The 14,372-nt window shown below is 36.7% G+C and overlaps 1 protein-coding gene across 7 annotated transcripts in view; it reads right to left on the bottom strand.

Annotated features, from left to right (window-relative positions):
• The window catches only part of KATNAL1 (katanin catalytic subunit A1 like 1), an 80,477-nt gene that overhangs the window by 45,330 nt on the left and 20,775 nt on the right, over positions 1-14,372 (bottom strand). For all 7 annotated transcript variants that reach the window (XM_046664471.1, XM_046664473.1, XM_046664468.1 and 4 more), the window contains exon 3: positions 14,158-14,318. In XM_046664471.1, the coding sequence (XP_046520427.1) occupies positions 14,158-14,318 (161 nt within the window). The remainder of the gene's footprint in view (positions 1-14,157; positions 14,319-14,372) is intronic.

The raw sequence follows: 14,372 nt of genomic DNA, 5'->3' as shown, positions 1-14,372 counted from the left end.
AAGTTCCAGTTCTAAAAAGAAGTTTAAAATTTTAGTTGTTTGCTATCAGAAGACTATAAACAAATATTTTATTATGATATATTCCAGAGTCTGTTCAAAATTATTAATTTTTTCAATATATGAACTCCTAATGAATCCAAGATGCTACGCCACACAACACGAAAGACGTCATTAGATTAAGTCTTCCTTCGTTGTCTAACAAGCAAATCAGCGACGTTCAGAATACATTAAGGACGACAAGCCATGCTGACATGAGTTGTCTCCTATACTCAAGGGTGCTTTTTGTGCAGAAAATATACTCTTCAAAGGCTTACTCTGATTTTTTAAATATTCAACTTATTAAAGTAAAAAAGGCAAAAACTCAGTTATTCCTTGAATTTTTTAGATTCAGCTTACCAATCTTCTTCTATGTACAAGTAGCAGATTTTAGAAGTCACTTTTAGGAGGCTTTTGAATAATGTTTGGTCCCATTTACAAATCTGGTTAATTAAATGCCACCAAAATGTTTTACCTACATTTATAAATTTAATATATTTTATTTCTTTCTTAGTTCTCCAATTGTCTTACTTAATAAAGCATAATGACTTACATATAAATACTTTTATAAACCTAGTAAATTAAATTTATAAATATGGCAAGCCTAAATTTCTCCTAAATGTTCCCCAAGAGGAGTTAACATAAATTTTTATGTAAAAATTCACAGATCTAAATTATTCCATAATACATTTTAAATTGGACTTGCACGCTATCACCCTTATTAGACATATTTTCTTAAATTACAAGTACATAAAAATAATAAAATAAATATGCAAATATGCACATATCCCTTAACAAAAAAATATTATTACTATAGCTTTGATTCTCTTAGACATGTCTATTCTTAATTCTAAGTCTTCCTGCAGTTAAAAGATGGTTACCCACTATAGAAAGCAATTATCATCCAAGTTAACCAAGGTGACATTTAACCAGAAATTTCAGCTGACATGAGATCTAGAGCTACATTACTTCTCACACCAAATATTATACAATCCCATTTGATATCATGGGGATTGTCTTCTTAGCATTTTGATGTTACCCACAACCAGATATTTCAGCGAGGATAGTGACTGAATTCTTGTCAGTGATTCTGATGGGACACGCTAAGCCTAATTTAAAGTCGCTAAGCCAGTGGTTCTCTCGCTTCAAAGGTGTGGGGAAAGCCGACTAGAACACTACTGATTTAGTCTAATGGTAGAATTCCACCACTCCCCAGCAGGGTAATTACTTGATTGTACCTTGTTCTTCTGTGGCTCTAAAGATAGGCGCTTGTCTTTTCCATTTAACTCTAAAGACCCTTGAACTTGAAAAACTTAAATAAAACATTTAATTTATTTTCTGCCTAACCCTAAAGACCTTAAAACTAGATGGACAATGGCATTCTTTCAGACTAGAAGGACTACACAACTTTTACAGATATTAAAATGATACCAGTTTAACTTCAGGTATCTCACAGTCCTTTGTCTAGCTTATAGCCAAGCTCTGAGATGATTCTACTGATTTTCAAAACACGAGGATATGAAAAATATGACATAGTCCCTGTATTCAAGAAGCTTATAATTTAGCTAAAAATATACACATATTTTAAGAATTATACCGGGCATCCCTTTCTGTTCACACATAAATCCTACAACTAAAGCCTTACTGAAGAAGAGTTCCCAACTAAACTATCAAGAAGAGTCCTCAAAAGTAACAAACCGTGTGATAAGACCCCCAAGAACTTATGACAATAGAAATACAACAGTAATAAATATATGGTAACAACAACAAAAATAAGCTGAAAACCTTCCCACTATAAAACATGTAGGAACTCTGGATAAAATAAAACAAATATCCTTTTACATGATCCTACCAGAGGGTAAGAGAAATACCTAATGACCAAAAAATAAATAAAAGAAGAGAGCTGATGACATGGCAGTCCAGTAGGGTTTCCAGGCCGGAGACACCTAAGGGCTTGAGACCACACAGCGAGACCTGAGACAAGGTCTTAAGTTTGCACAAGTCAGAGAAGTTGAACGGAGACTACCACATGGAGCCAGGACTCTCAAAGGGCTACACCTTCAGTGAAAGGGGTAGAATTAAAACTCACACACACACACAGTTCCAGGCCTATGTTCTGTATCTGGGGAGCGAGGCAAAAGTCTCCCCGAGAAATAGAAACCAAGGGTCTGCTCTCATGTGATCTGGGATTCAGCAAAGAAATTTACCTAAAAGTGGTCCTAGGCAGGTGATATCCTTAAGGCACTCGGCTGAAGCAAACAAAGACCCTCTCAGGAGTGACATCCCTCTAAACAAGCCACACATTAGAATGACTAAAACCTTGAAGAGACATTCTCAAATTTACCACAAACAAGAGTCACCAGAAATAACAAAAAAAGATAACACTCCCAATAACTTCTGATAATAGAACTATCAGATATAGACTATAAAATGAATCTTTAAAATGGTTAAAAGCATTAAAAAAAATCTGAAACAAAAGAAACACAAGTCTTAAGTAGTAAATCCACACTTAGATAATTCATAGCAAAACTGTTTAACACCAAAGACAAAAAATAAAATCATAAAAACAATGAGAGAGAAAAGAGAGGTTATCTACAAATAAACAACAATTAGACTGATAACGTAAGCCAGAAGGCAAAATAATACTATTACTAATGTCACCTTCAAAGCAGAGAATAAATAACTACCAATCTAGTATTCTATATTAAACTATCAATTAAGAGTGACAGGAAAATAAAGATATTTTGAGAAAAAAACCAAGAGACCTTTGTTAAGAACTACTAAAGAATATACCTCAGCAAAGAAGAAACTGAAACTAGAAAGAGTGAAATGCAAGGAATGGTGAACAAAACAGTTGGTAAACACATGGAAAAATCTAAAAAAGCATTTTATTCACTCATTCACTCGATAAGTTTTATTGAATGCCTACACTGTGCAGGCGCTATTCTTGGTGCTGGGGGTGCCGCAGGGAAAGAATCAAAGGCTCTGACTTACAGAGCTCACAACATAGGGGATGACAAACAATAAACACACAATACAAGCAGTAAGTACTAGGAAAAAGAATAAAGCAGAGTAAGGAGACAGAGCGATGACAAGAGAAGGGGGTAAACATTTTAAATAAGGTGGTCAAGGAAAGACTCTCTAGGGGACATCTGAACAAAGACTTCAGTGAGGTGAGGGCACCGGCTATCTGCGTACCGAGTGGGGCAGTGGTGAGGGGGAGGGGAGTGAGTGATGAAGACTGCAAATGTCTCTTGAGCACTTCCTATATCCAGGCTGCTCTTTAGACTTTACTTATATTCAATCATTTAATTCTCAAAATAACCCCATGAGGTAGTGTAATATCGATCACCAATTTATAGAGGAGGAGAATGAAGGAGAGGTTGAATGACTTGTCCTCACACACACTAAGTGGCAGAGCTAGGATAAGAACCCTCAGTGTTTGGTTAATTACCAATCTCTGGGCAAGGGAAACAGCCTTCCTAGAATCTGAGCACCTGGAGAGCAGGAACCTTCCTCCTCCTCTATGCACCCATAGTGCCTAGTACATAATGGGCTGGATATGTTGAGCTGAACTGAACACAGAAAGAACACAGGCACAGGACTAGGGAACAACAACGAGATAAAAGAGAAGAGGCCACAGCTAGAAAAAAGAAAAGCAGAATAGTCTAACATCACAACAGCTACACGATGAAGAGAGTTCCAAAGAAGAACGATGGTAAACAGTATCGAAAGTTACAAAAGTGAAATAAGTCTTGAGGATAGGTGCTGCATTATCAAATTAGGAAATTATCTTCAAGAATTCAGTCCCGATACCGCAATGAACAGAGATCCAGGATTTCTAGTTATTAAGGAAAAAGGGCAGTGAAGGCAACAGATGTACAGTATACCTTACAGTAGTTTGTAAAAGGAACAAAGAGGGGAAATGACAGTGTCTAAAGTGCAGCAAGGCAAAGATTTTTTCAATAAAAATTTAAAAGTAACATGTTATGATTTCATTCTGACTTACCACTATCTTGTTCCCATTCCTTAGTTTATCTCTAATGAATTAAAATTTCTATCTTTCAGTTGTCTTTTCTGTAATATAAAAAAAAATTATAGGGGCTGGCCCCGTGGCCGAGTGGTTAAGTTCGCACGCTCCGCTGCAGGCGGCCCAGTGTTTCGTTGGTTCAAATCCTGGGCACGGACATGGCACTGCTCATCAAACCACGCTGAGGCAGCATCCCACATGCCACAACTAGGAGGACCCACAACAAAGAATATACAACTATGTACTTGGGGGCTTTGGGGAGAAAAAGGAAAAAAAATAAAATCTTTAAAAAAAATTATAGAAATACCAAGTTTTTAGGCAATTACTGTAATAAATACCTAGGTTCCAAAATAAAGATTTCAAATGAGTGACTACTGAGTTCTATAAAATAAGACAAATGCTCCCTAGAGAAAACTTACATAAAAGGAATAAAATAAAACAGTCAAATGGAATGACCTCCCACTTTGGGGATACTTCAGATCAGAATTTAGACCCTGGAAAACATCTGCTCCCTCTGTCCTCAGTCTCAGATGATCTTGCTTGCTGTTCCCTCACTGAAATAATCAGACGAGAACGTTGACAAGCGCTCACCTCCATATCTAGCCACTTCTCTACATCCATATCCTTATAACTAACTGCCTTCACTCCTGTTACCGTGAATCAGCTATCCATGCACCCACTCCGCTTGTACATGAGATTCCATCTCCTCTTAGCTACTCAAGGTCATTGCTCCAGTAGTCATCCACATTCTTCCATGCATCGATTTTCCCCTTTCTACCGTAGCATTCTCATCAGCATACAAACATCTTGTCATTCCTCTCCTCTCTAAAACAACAACAAATCTTGACTCCATGTCTTCCTCAACTATCACTCAATTTTTCTGCTCCCCTTTTCAGCAAGACTCGTTGAAAAAACTATATATACTCATTGTTTTTAATTCCTCTCTTCCCATTCTCTGAACCCACTCCATTATTCTCTACAATTCCACCCAAACTGATCATGATGGTCACCAATGAGCTCCATATTGCTGAATCCAATCCAATTCTCAATCTTTATTTTATTTGACCTACACATAGCATTTGATAAAGATGCTTAGAATCTTTAAACTTTAATTTCTTCTAAAAATAGGGATGATAACAACAGTAGCTATTCCAGACTGTGTTGTAAAGATTAAGAAAAAAACTACATAAGAAGTTTGTTAGCACACTGCCTGGTTCACAGTTAAGAACTCAACACCAGTTACTGCTACCTACATTCTACCCACAGTCGAAAGTCCATCCCATACCCCAGAAATGGAATGTGGGAAGAGAGGGTAACTCCAGAATGTTGAGAAAATGAGTGTAATCTCAATTTACCAATCATTAGACAAATAACCTACTCCACCATAAAAAGAATGACCTTAAAATTTCTTTCTCAAAATTCCGTACTTGCTGATGATTCCTAAATAACTGCCATTAATCCCAATCTCTTTTAAACTCTGGTTCTCATACGCAATTCCTATTCAACAGCTTGGTCTAGATATTTAATTAGCTGCTCCAATTTTTCTTTCATTCTCTGTATCTCATTAATCACCAAATCCAGTCCATTCTACCTCAGTAAAGGCTCTCACACCCATTTCACAAGACCACATGCTTAACAGGGGAAGGAATGTGTCTGTTTCTGTATCCCACCACATCCCAGCATAGTACCAGCACCTAGCACAGTACTTGGCATATAATAGATGTCAGCATCCTAGCTCAAGTTTTCCAGAATGTCTGGATTATTTTCTCTTGCTTCTTGAGGCCAAGGTCTGTGGGACTTTTTTCACCTTTAAACTTTCCACAGGGCCAAAGACCATGTTTAGTATACAATGAATATTCATAAAACACATTTTGGAGAGATCAATGATAGAGTGTTTTTCTTCCTAAGACTTCAAAACAATTTTACAAAACAATCTCATCACGATATACATTTTATAAAGGGAAAAAATGAGGCACAGAGAAGTGAACTTAACTTGGAGGATGACTCAATCAGCAGTGGAACTGATACAAAAAGTTGCTCTCCTATCCCCTAACCCTAGGAAAATAGCCGAGCTGGAGCCCGGGTGAAACCCCTGTAAGGATGAGATGGAAGTTTACTCTCTACTTGATGTGGCCTTAACTGATCTTTTTCCACTGCAAATTGGGATCTTAAATGCTAGCAGTTACTTAATCTATTTGGGCACCCAAAGAAACATAAAGCAACAACTTTGATACCAAGTCAGTAAGAATTTCCTCTTTGCTGAAATTCTACAAAACAGCACAAATTTGATTAAAAAATCAACCTTATTATCTGTATGTACACAGAAACACATTATGCCTTTTCCCTCGGTTCCAGATGAAATAATGTTAGAGGTTCTACTGGAGTTCTAATTTACCTACAGAGAATAAGCCAACTTTTGGGCTTGTGAATCCTATTCTTACTGCCATCTCTCTCAAAAGACGTAACTTAAAAAGAACACACTTTTTTTTTTTAAGTTGAAGAAAGAATAGTTTACTGAATATATGCTATGTCAAACACGCTCCAACACAGAAAATCTTAGTTTTGTGGCTTCAGGTCTCACTGGGAGAGGTCATTTTAAAATGGTCTCCTTAAAAACAATGTACTTAAAACCCGCATATGGAAAATATTATAAAATAATTTAATTGACACCAGATATCATTTAACTTAGGACACTAAGAATGACTTGGAGGCTTCGTTTCTTTGGAGTTTTAATTCTGATATTGACTACCTCCCACTGTAATCCTACTTTTGTAGCTCAACTTCTTCATGTTTAGGATAATGAATCTAACTCATTTTAAAAGATTGTTTTGATTTATCCAAGCAGCTGCTGGTGATTTAAAACAGGATCATGATTAAACTCAGCAGATGCATGACATATAAGGTATAACTTCAAACGATGTGGCAAACCACTGCTGGAAACCACAGCGTACAGATTACCTTGGTGTGCGGCAACAGGGATAGAGGATAAGTTTTGTGTTAAAAGTCTGTGAAGTGAAAAGGACAGAGCCATAAACAAGGCCACCAAATTAGTGGCTAATGTCTGCCATGCATCCCAGAAACATTTTGTACAAAGCAAGGTAAAGTAAATTATATTTTCCTATTGAATTACACCGTAATTTCAGTGTAGTGTTCCCAGAAATAAATTTTTTTAATTACATTTAACATATCAATATTTATTTCATTAAGCATTTTCAGTTTCTTTATTCTCCTACTACCTCTAAAAAGAAGTAAACCAAATGGATAAGAGATCTATATATCATGTGTTAGGATATATAGATGTATATCAAAACATACCCACAGATACCACTGAGAATCATAGGTGGGAAAGTAACACAGCAGAGTGGGTATAAATAAGACTCCTGAAGCTGAGGAGATTTGGGTTCAAATCCTGGCTCTGCCACTTTCTTGTTCAGATGACTTTGGGAAAATAACAAATTCTGTAAGCTTCAATTTCCTGAGCTGTAAACGGGGTTCCTAATAATAAGTTAGCAATAGTAATATGGGTACACAATAACACTAGCTACTTCCTGGGATCACTGGAGGTTTAAAATAAGATAATCAATGCTAGTGAAACCTACAGTAAGTGACCAATAATTAGTTATCATCCTTTTCCTGAAAATGATCATCAACTTCATGAGACTTGGACATTTAAAAAACCACATCCTCTCTGCCAGAATTATTCAAAATGTTTCAGAAAACTACAGATTTCTGGCCATTATTTTTAAATTCTGTTATTCTCTTACCATTTTTCTGAAAGAACACTGTAGTACGTTCAGAATTCACATGCATTTTAATTATTTATTACAAATCAGTTACTCTGAGACATTAAATTCTCTTAATTAACTCCATGAGGTAGAGATCTCCATTTCACAGATAGTGAAACTAATGTTTAGAGAGGCTTAATAACTTGCTCAAGGTCATAAAGCAAGTAGGTGTCAGAAGCAGAATTCAAACTCAGATCTCATGGACTCAAATCAAGTGTCTTCCCGTTAAACCAAGAGTATCTAAGGACTATATTCACTATTCACTATCTCTAGCTGAAAATTTTATGATGTTTGTTTTCCACGACCTGTGAAAAAACCAAAATTGTAAAAGCAGAAAAATATTATACAACTCTAACCTCCCATAACTTTCAACCCTAAACTTATAATCTTAATATTTCCTTATTTTATCAGCCTATGCACACATTCTGTGTTACAAACCTGTGTAACATTTATTTCATTAACATCTGCCTTACATATATGTCACTACGATGCTATCACTTGATGAAGGAACTGTGGCTTTGCTTATTTAAAGATTTTATTCATAAAGGTTAAAACTCCTAATCCCATGCTATCACCTAAGATAGTAAACAGAATTCCTTCACTAGCAGAACCATGTGGAGTTGTTGGAGGTTTTTCTAGTGTTGTGATGACATATGTGGGAATGGGAATCTTTTTTTTCCTCAGGCAATATACAGTCTTATATTTTCTTTTATTAAGGCTTTCTCATCCACAGAGGAAAAAAAATACACAGAATAGCTATATACAAGGTAAACTTTTTTTTAATTTAGTATGAAGAAAGGAGGTTTGGAGAAATATATTCTAGTCCACTCACCTTTTGCTTTCATTAAATATAAGGATTAAGGGCTGGCCTGGTGGCAAGTGGTTAAGTTCACATGCTCTGCTTCAGTGGCCCAAGGCTAGCCGGTTCGGATCTTGGGCTTGGACCTACATACCGCTCATCAAGCCATGCTGTGGTGGCATCCCACATAAAACAAGAAGATTGGCACAGGTGTTACCCCAGGGACAATCTTCCTCAAGCAAGAAGAGGAAGATTGGCAACAGATGTTAGTTCAGGGCCAATCTTCCTCACCAAAAAAAATAAATAAGGATTAAAACACAAGTATAAAAACAAATAAGATTTGTGTAATGGGCAGTTAAGGGAGGACAAAGAGAAGGAAATAACTGGGTTGGTGTCTCTCTGATGAGATGTTTTCAAGTAAGAGTTCATCAATGGGAAAATTCCAGCCACACTTTTTATTCAGCTTGAGCCACTGTTAGAGTTATTATGTGTCGCTACCGCTTTTTGAAATACATCATGGTGCTTTATCAATTTAGAACAAGTATTTCCTATATTGAAAGTGATTCCCAGGACCAGATGGCTTTACTAGTGAATTCTACCAAACATTTAAAGAACTAATGTCAATCCTTCTCAAACTCTTCTAAAAAGCTGAATGAATCCTTCCAAACTCATTTCATGAGGCCAGCATTACCCTGATACCAAAGCCAGATAAGAACATCACAAGAAAAGAAAACTATAGACCAATATCCTAATGTATACACAGGCAAAAGTGCTCAACAAAATATTAGCAAACCAAATTCAACAACACATTAAAAGGATTACACAGCATGACCAAGTGGGATTTATCCCTGGGATGTCAGCATGGTTCAACATACATGAATCAATAAACATGATACACTACCTTAACAGAATGAAAGATAAAAATCATATGATCACCTCAATAGATGCAGAAAAAGTATTTGACAAAATACGACATCACTTCATGATAAAAACCCTCAACAACCTGGGTATAGAAGGAACATATCTCAACATAATAAAGGCCATACATGACAGGCCCACAGCTCACATCACACGCAACAGTGGGAAACTGAAAGCCTCTCCTCTAAGACCAGGAACAAGACAGGGATGCCTGCTCTCACCACTTTTATTCAACACTGTACCAGAGGTTCTAGCGAGAGCAATCAGGCAAGACAAAGAAATCAAAGGCATCCAAATCTGAAAAGAAGCAGCAAAACTGTCATTAGTTGCAGATGATATGATCTAATATACAGAAAATCCTAAAGACTCAACCAAAAAACTGTTGGAACTAATCAACAAATTCAGTAAAGTTGCAGGATATAAAATCAACATACAGAAATTAGTTATGTCTCTAGACATTAAAAACAAAGCATCTGAAAAAGAAGTAAAGAAAATTATCCCATTCACAATAGCATCAAAAACAATAAAATACTTGGGAATAAATTTAACCAAGGAAGTGAAAGATCTGTATGATGAAAACTACATTTAGTTTTTAATGAAAGAAATTGAAGAAAACACAAACAAATGGAACAACCTCCCATGTTCATGGATGAGAAGACTAATTTTGTTAATTTTGTTAAAATGTCCATACTACCCAAAGCCATCTACAGATTCGACACAATCTCTATCAAAATGCTAATAGGATTTTTCACAGAAATTCAAAAAAATCCTAAAATTTGTATGGAACCACAAAAGACCCCAAATAGCCAAAGTAATCATGAGAAAGAAGAACAAAGCCAGAGGCATCACATTTCCAGATTTCAAATTACACTACAAAGCTATAGTAATTAAAACAGTATGGTACTGGCATAAAAACAGACACACAGACCAATGGAACAAAATAGAAAGCCCAGAAATAAACCCCTGCGTTTATGATCAAATATTTGACAAGGCAGCCAAGAATACTCAATAGGGAACGGATAGTCTCTTCAACAAATGGTGTTGAGAAAACTGAATAACCACAATCAGAAAAACTGAATTGGACTACCACTCACAAAAATGAACTTGAAATGGATTAAAGAGACTTAATCATAAGAACCAATACCATAAAACTCCTAGAAGAAAACATAGGAAAGAAGGTCCTTGACATGGGTCCTGGCAATGATTTTTTGCATATGATACCAAAAAGCACAAGCAACAAATGCAAAAACCAACAAATGAGACTACATCAAACTAAAAAGCTTCTGCACAGCAAAAGAAACAATCAAAAAAATGAAAAGGCAAGCTACTAAATGGGGGGAAATATTTGCAAACCATATATCAGATATGAAGTTAATATCGAAAATATATAAAGAACTCATATGACTCAACAACAACAACAAAGCAATCTGATTTAAAAATGGGCAAAGGAGGGGCCGGCCCAGTGGCATAGCAATTAAGGTCGCATGCTTCGGTGGCCCAGGGTTTGCCAGCTCAGATCCCAGGCGCAGACCTACACAGTGTTTATCAAGCCACGCTGTGGCAGGCATCCCACTTATAAAGTAGAGGAAGATGGGCACAGATGTTAGCTCAGGGCCAATCTTCCTCAGCAAAAAGAGGAGGATTGATGGCAGATTTTAGCTCAGAGCTAATCTTCCTCAAAAAAAAAAAAAAGAAATGGGCAAAGGAACAAAATAGAAATTTTTCCAAAGAAGATATCCAAATGGCCAACAGATAGATGAAAAGATGCTCAACATTACTAACCACCAGGGAAAGACAAATCAAAACCACAATGAAATATCACCTCACACCTGTTAAAATGGCTATCATCAGGAAGACAAGAGATAAGTGTTGGCAAGGATGTGGAAAAAAGAGAACCCTTATGTACTGTTGGTGGAAATGTAAACTGGTTCAGCCACTATGGAAAACAGTATGGAGGTTCCTTAAAAAGTCATAAATAGAACTACCAGATGATCCAGCAATTCCACTCCTGGGTATATATCCAAAGGAAATGAAAACAGGACATTGAAAAGATATATGCACTCCCATATTCACTGCAGCATTATTCACAATAGCCAAGATACTAAAATAACCTGAGAGTTCATCAAAAGATAAATGAATCAAGATGATGTGGTACATATATAAAATGGAATATTATTCAGCCATGAGAAAGAAGGAAAGCCTGCCATTTGCAACAACATGGATGGACTCTGAGGGCATTAGGCCAAGTGAGATAAGTCAGACAAAGACAAATACTGTATTATATCACTTACATGTGGAATCTAAAAAAGCCAAACTCATAAAAACAGATTAGAATGGTGGTTACCAGGGGTTGGGGGATGCAGGAATTGGGGAGATGATGCTTAAGGTACAAACTTGCAATTAGAAAAGAAAGAAGTCCTGGAAATGCACAGCATAATGATTTTACACAATACCGTATTATAAACTTCAAAGCTGCTAAGAGACGAGATATTAGCTGTTCCTATCACAAAAAAGGAAATGATAACTATGTGACGTGATAGAAGTGTCAGCTAATGCTATGGTGGTAATCATATTGCAATATATAAATATATCAAATCAACACGTTGTACACACATCTTACACAATGTGATATGTTCATTACATCTAAATAAAAATAGTTATTGTCAGCTTTTAGCTTTAAACTAGAAGTAGGGGCCGGCCCAGTGGCACAGTGGTTAAGTGCGCACGTTCCGCTTTGGTGGCCTGGGGTTCGCCGGTTAAGATCCTGGGTGTGGACATGGCACCGCTTGGCGAGCCATGCTGTGGCAGGCATCCCACATATAAAGTAGAGGAAGATGGGCATGGATGTGAGCTCAGGGCCAGTCTTCCTCAGCAAAAAGAGGAGGATTGGCAGCAGATGTTAGCTCAGGGCTAATCTTCCTCAATAAATAAATAATAAAATTAACAAAAAAATAAAAATAAACAAACGAAGTATATTTCTGAATTAATGACTTTCAGAAAAAAACAAAGTATTTTATTTTATATACATTCACAAAATGTTCAAGTTCTGATAGATTAAAATGCCACTATTTCGTTTTTTCAATATTTACTTTAGAACTTCCATGGTTACAATCCTATGACTTGAAACATTGCCTTTTGAGGGGTTAAGGTTACCTTAATCCAAAACACATGGAGGAAAGCACTATATTGTTGTAGACCTTAGAAAAGAATCATTGTCTAGTGTTTTTATAATATGAATCACAAAATTATCTGTTCAGCGGAAAAAACCCTGAAGGAATAAATTAACCACTTTTCACAGTTCTCCAAATGCTTTTAGGAAATTTTAAGAGATCAACAAGTAAAAGACACGATCACAGCTACTGATCAAGGGGAAAATTATTTTTTATGATGCAACGCTCTGGCCACAATACCACTTCACAATCAAACGGACTGAAAGCCAGAAAGACCTACACTCAGACCCTCGTCTAGCCTATCTTATAGGTCAGGGTCTCTCAGGTCTCAGTGTCCTCACCTACAGAATTAATGGAGCTATTCATTCAATGGGGACTGAATGCTTACTATATGCCAAACCCTGTGTTACCAAGGGAAGTTCATTATTACTCGTTTCTTTTGTTTTGTTTTGTTTTAAAGATTTTTTATTTTTTTCCTTTTTCTCCCCAAAGCCCCCAAGTACATAGTCGTATATTCTTCGTTGTGGGTCCTTCTAGTTGTGGCATGTGGGATGCTGCCTCAGCGTGGTTTGATGAGCATGCCATGTACGCGCCCAGGACTTGAACCAACAAAACACTGGGCCGCCTGCAGCGGAGCGCGTGAACTTAACCACTCGGCCACGGGGCCAGCCCCATTATTACTCGTTTTGAGTAAATAAAATCATGGTTCTTTCCCTTACAAAGCTCCTAATCTTGTGAAGAGACAAAGAAATGCAATATGATAACTGCTATGAACAAACCGTTAATGCCTGGGCAAATTGAAAAAGACTACAGAGAGGAAATACAGTGGGGCTAAGACTTGAAGAATGAATACGAGCTGCTTAGATGGGGATTATGGATAGTCCTTGAAGAAGGAACAGACTGCAAAGACAAGATGACAGGAAAGAACAAGAAGAGGGAGGTTTAATGTAGATAATGCATAGGAGATAAACTTAGATCCTTACCTGCCACTCTAGGGAATCTGATCTTTAACCTTCTAAAGAATGGTAAGGTTCCTTCTACACTAGGACTCTGGAAACTGGCCGTAGGCTCAACCAGATGAATCCAATTTGTCCACCATTGCATCTAAAGTTGTTAGAGTCTTTTAAAGCAAAAAAGCCATCCAAGTTTTGATGCTGATATTATAAATCTAAAAGAACTCACTTAACTGATAAATTTTATGACTACAAGATTTCTACTGTTATGATTACAGTAGTAAAACATTCTAAAAGCAAGATATATGACAAGTGATTTACTTCTGTTCCTTATCAAATAAATCTACACGCCCGCCCCCCAACCAAAATACTTTTTAATACTTTGTTCAAATAAAGCTTCACCCTCTTCACTCTGAATATCAATTAATTACAGAAGTACCTAAAGAGAACATAAAGTCCCACCCACCTGTGTTCTGCAGGTACAGGGGGCGGCCAAACAGCGGGATCTCTAAACGGTTCATCTTGAGAAGACACAGGGAAATCTGGGGGCTTGTCAATTTTAAAACTCTCCAAAGTGCTGACAATACTTTTAACTTGTTCATATTCTTCCAATAATTCCTGCCGAACCTTAAAAAAATAACCTTTATGCTAGAAACTGTTTAAAGTTTATATAAACTGCAA

This window comes from Equus quagga, chromosome 6, assembly GCF_021613505.1.
Source record: "Equus quagga isolate Etosha38 chromosome 6, UCLA_HA_Equagga_1.0, whole genome shotgun sequence".
NCBI classification, from domain to species: Eukaryota; Metazoa; Chordata; class Mammalia; order Perissodactyla; family Equidae; genus Equus; species Equus quagga.
The sequence above is the reverse complement of the archived record's forward strand: the minus strand, read 5'-3'. Positions and strand labels throughout refer to the sequence as shown.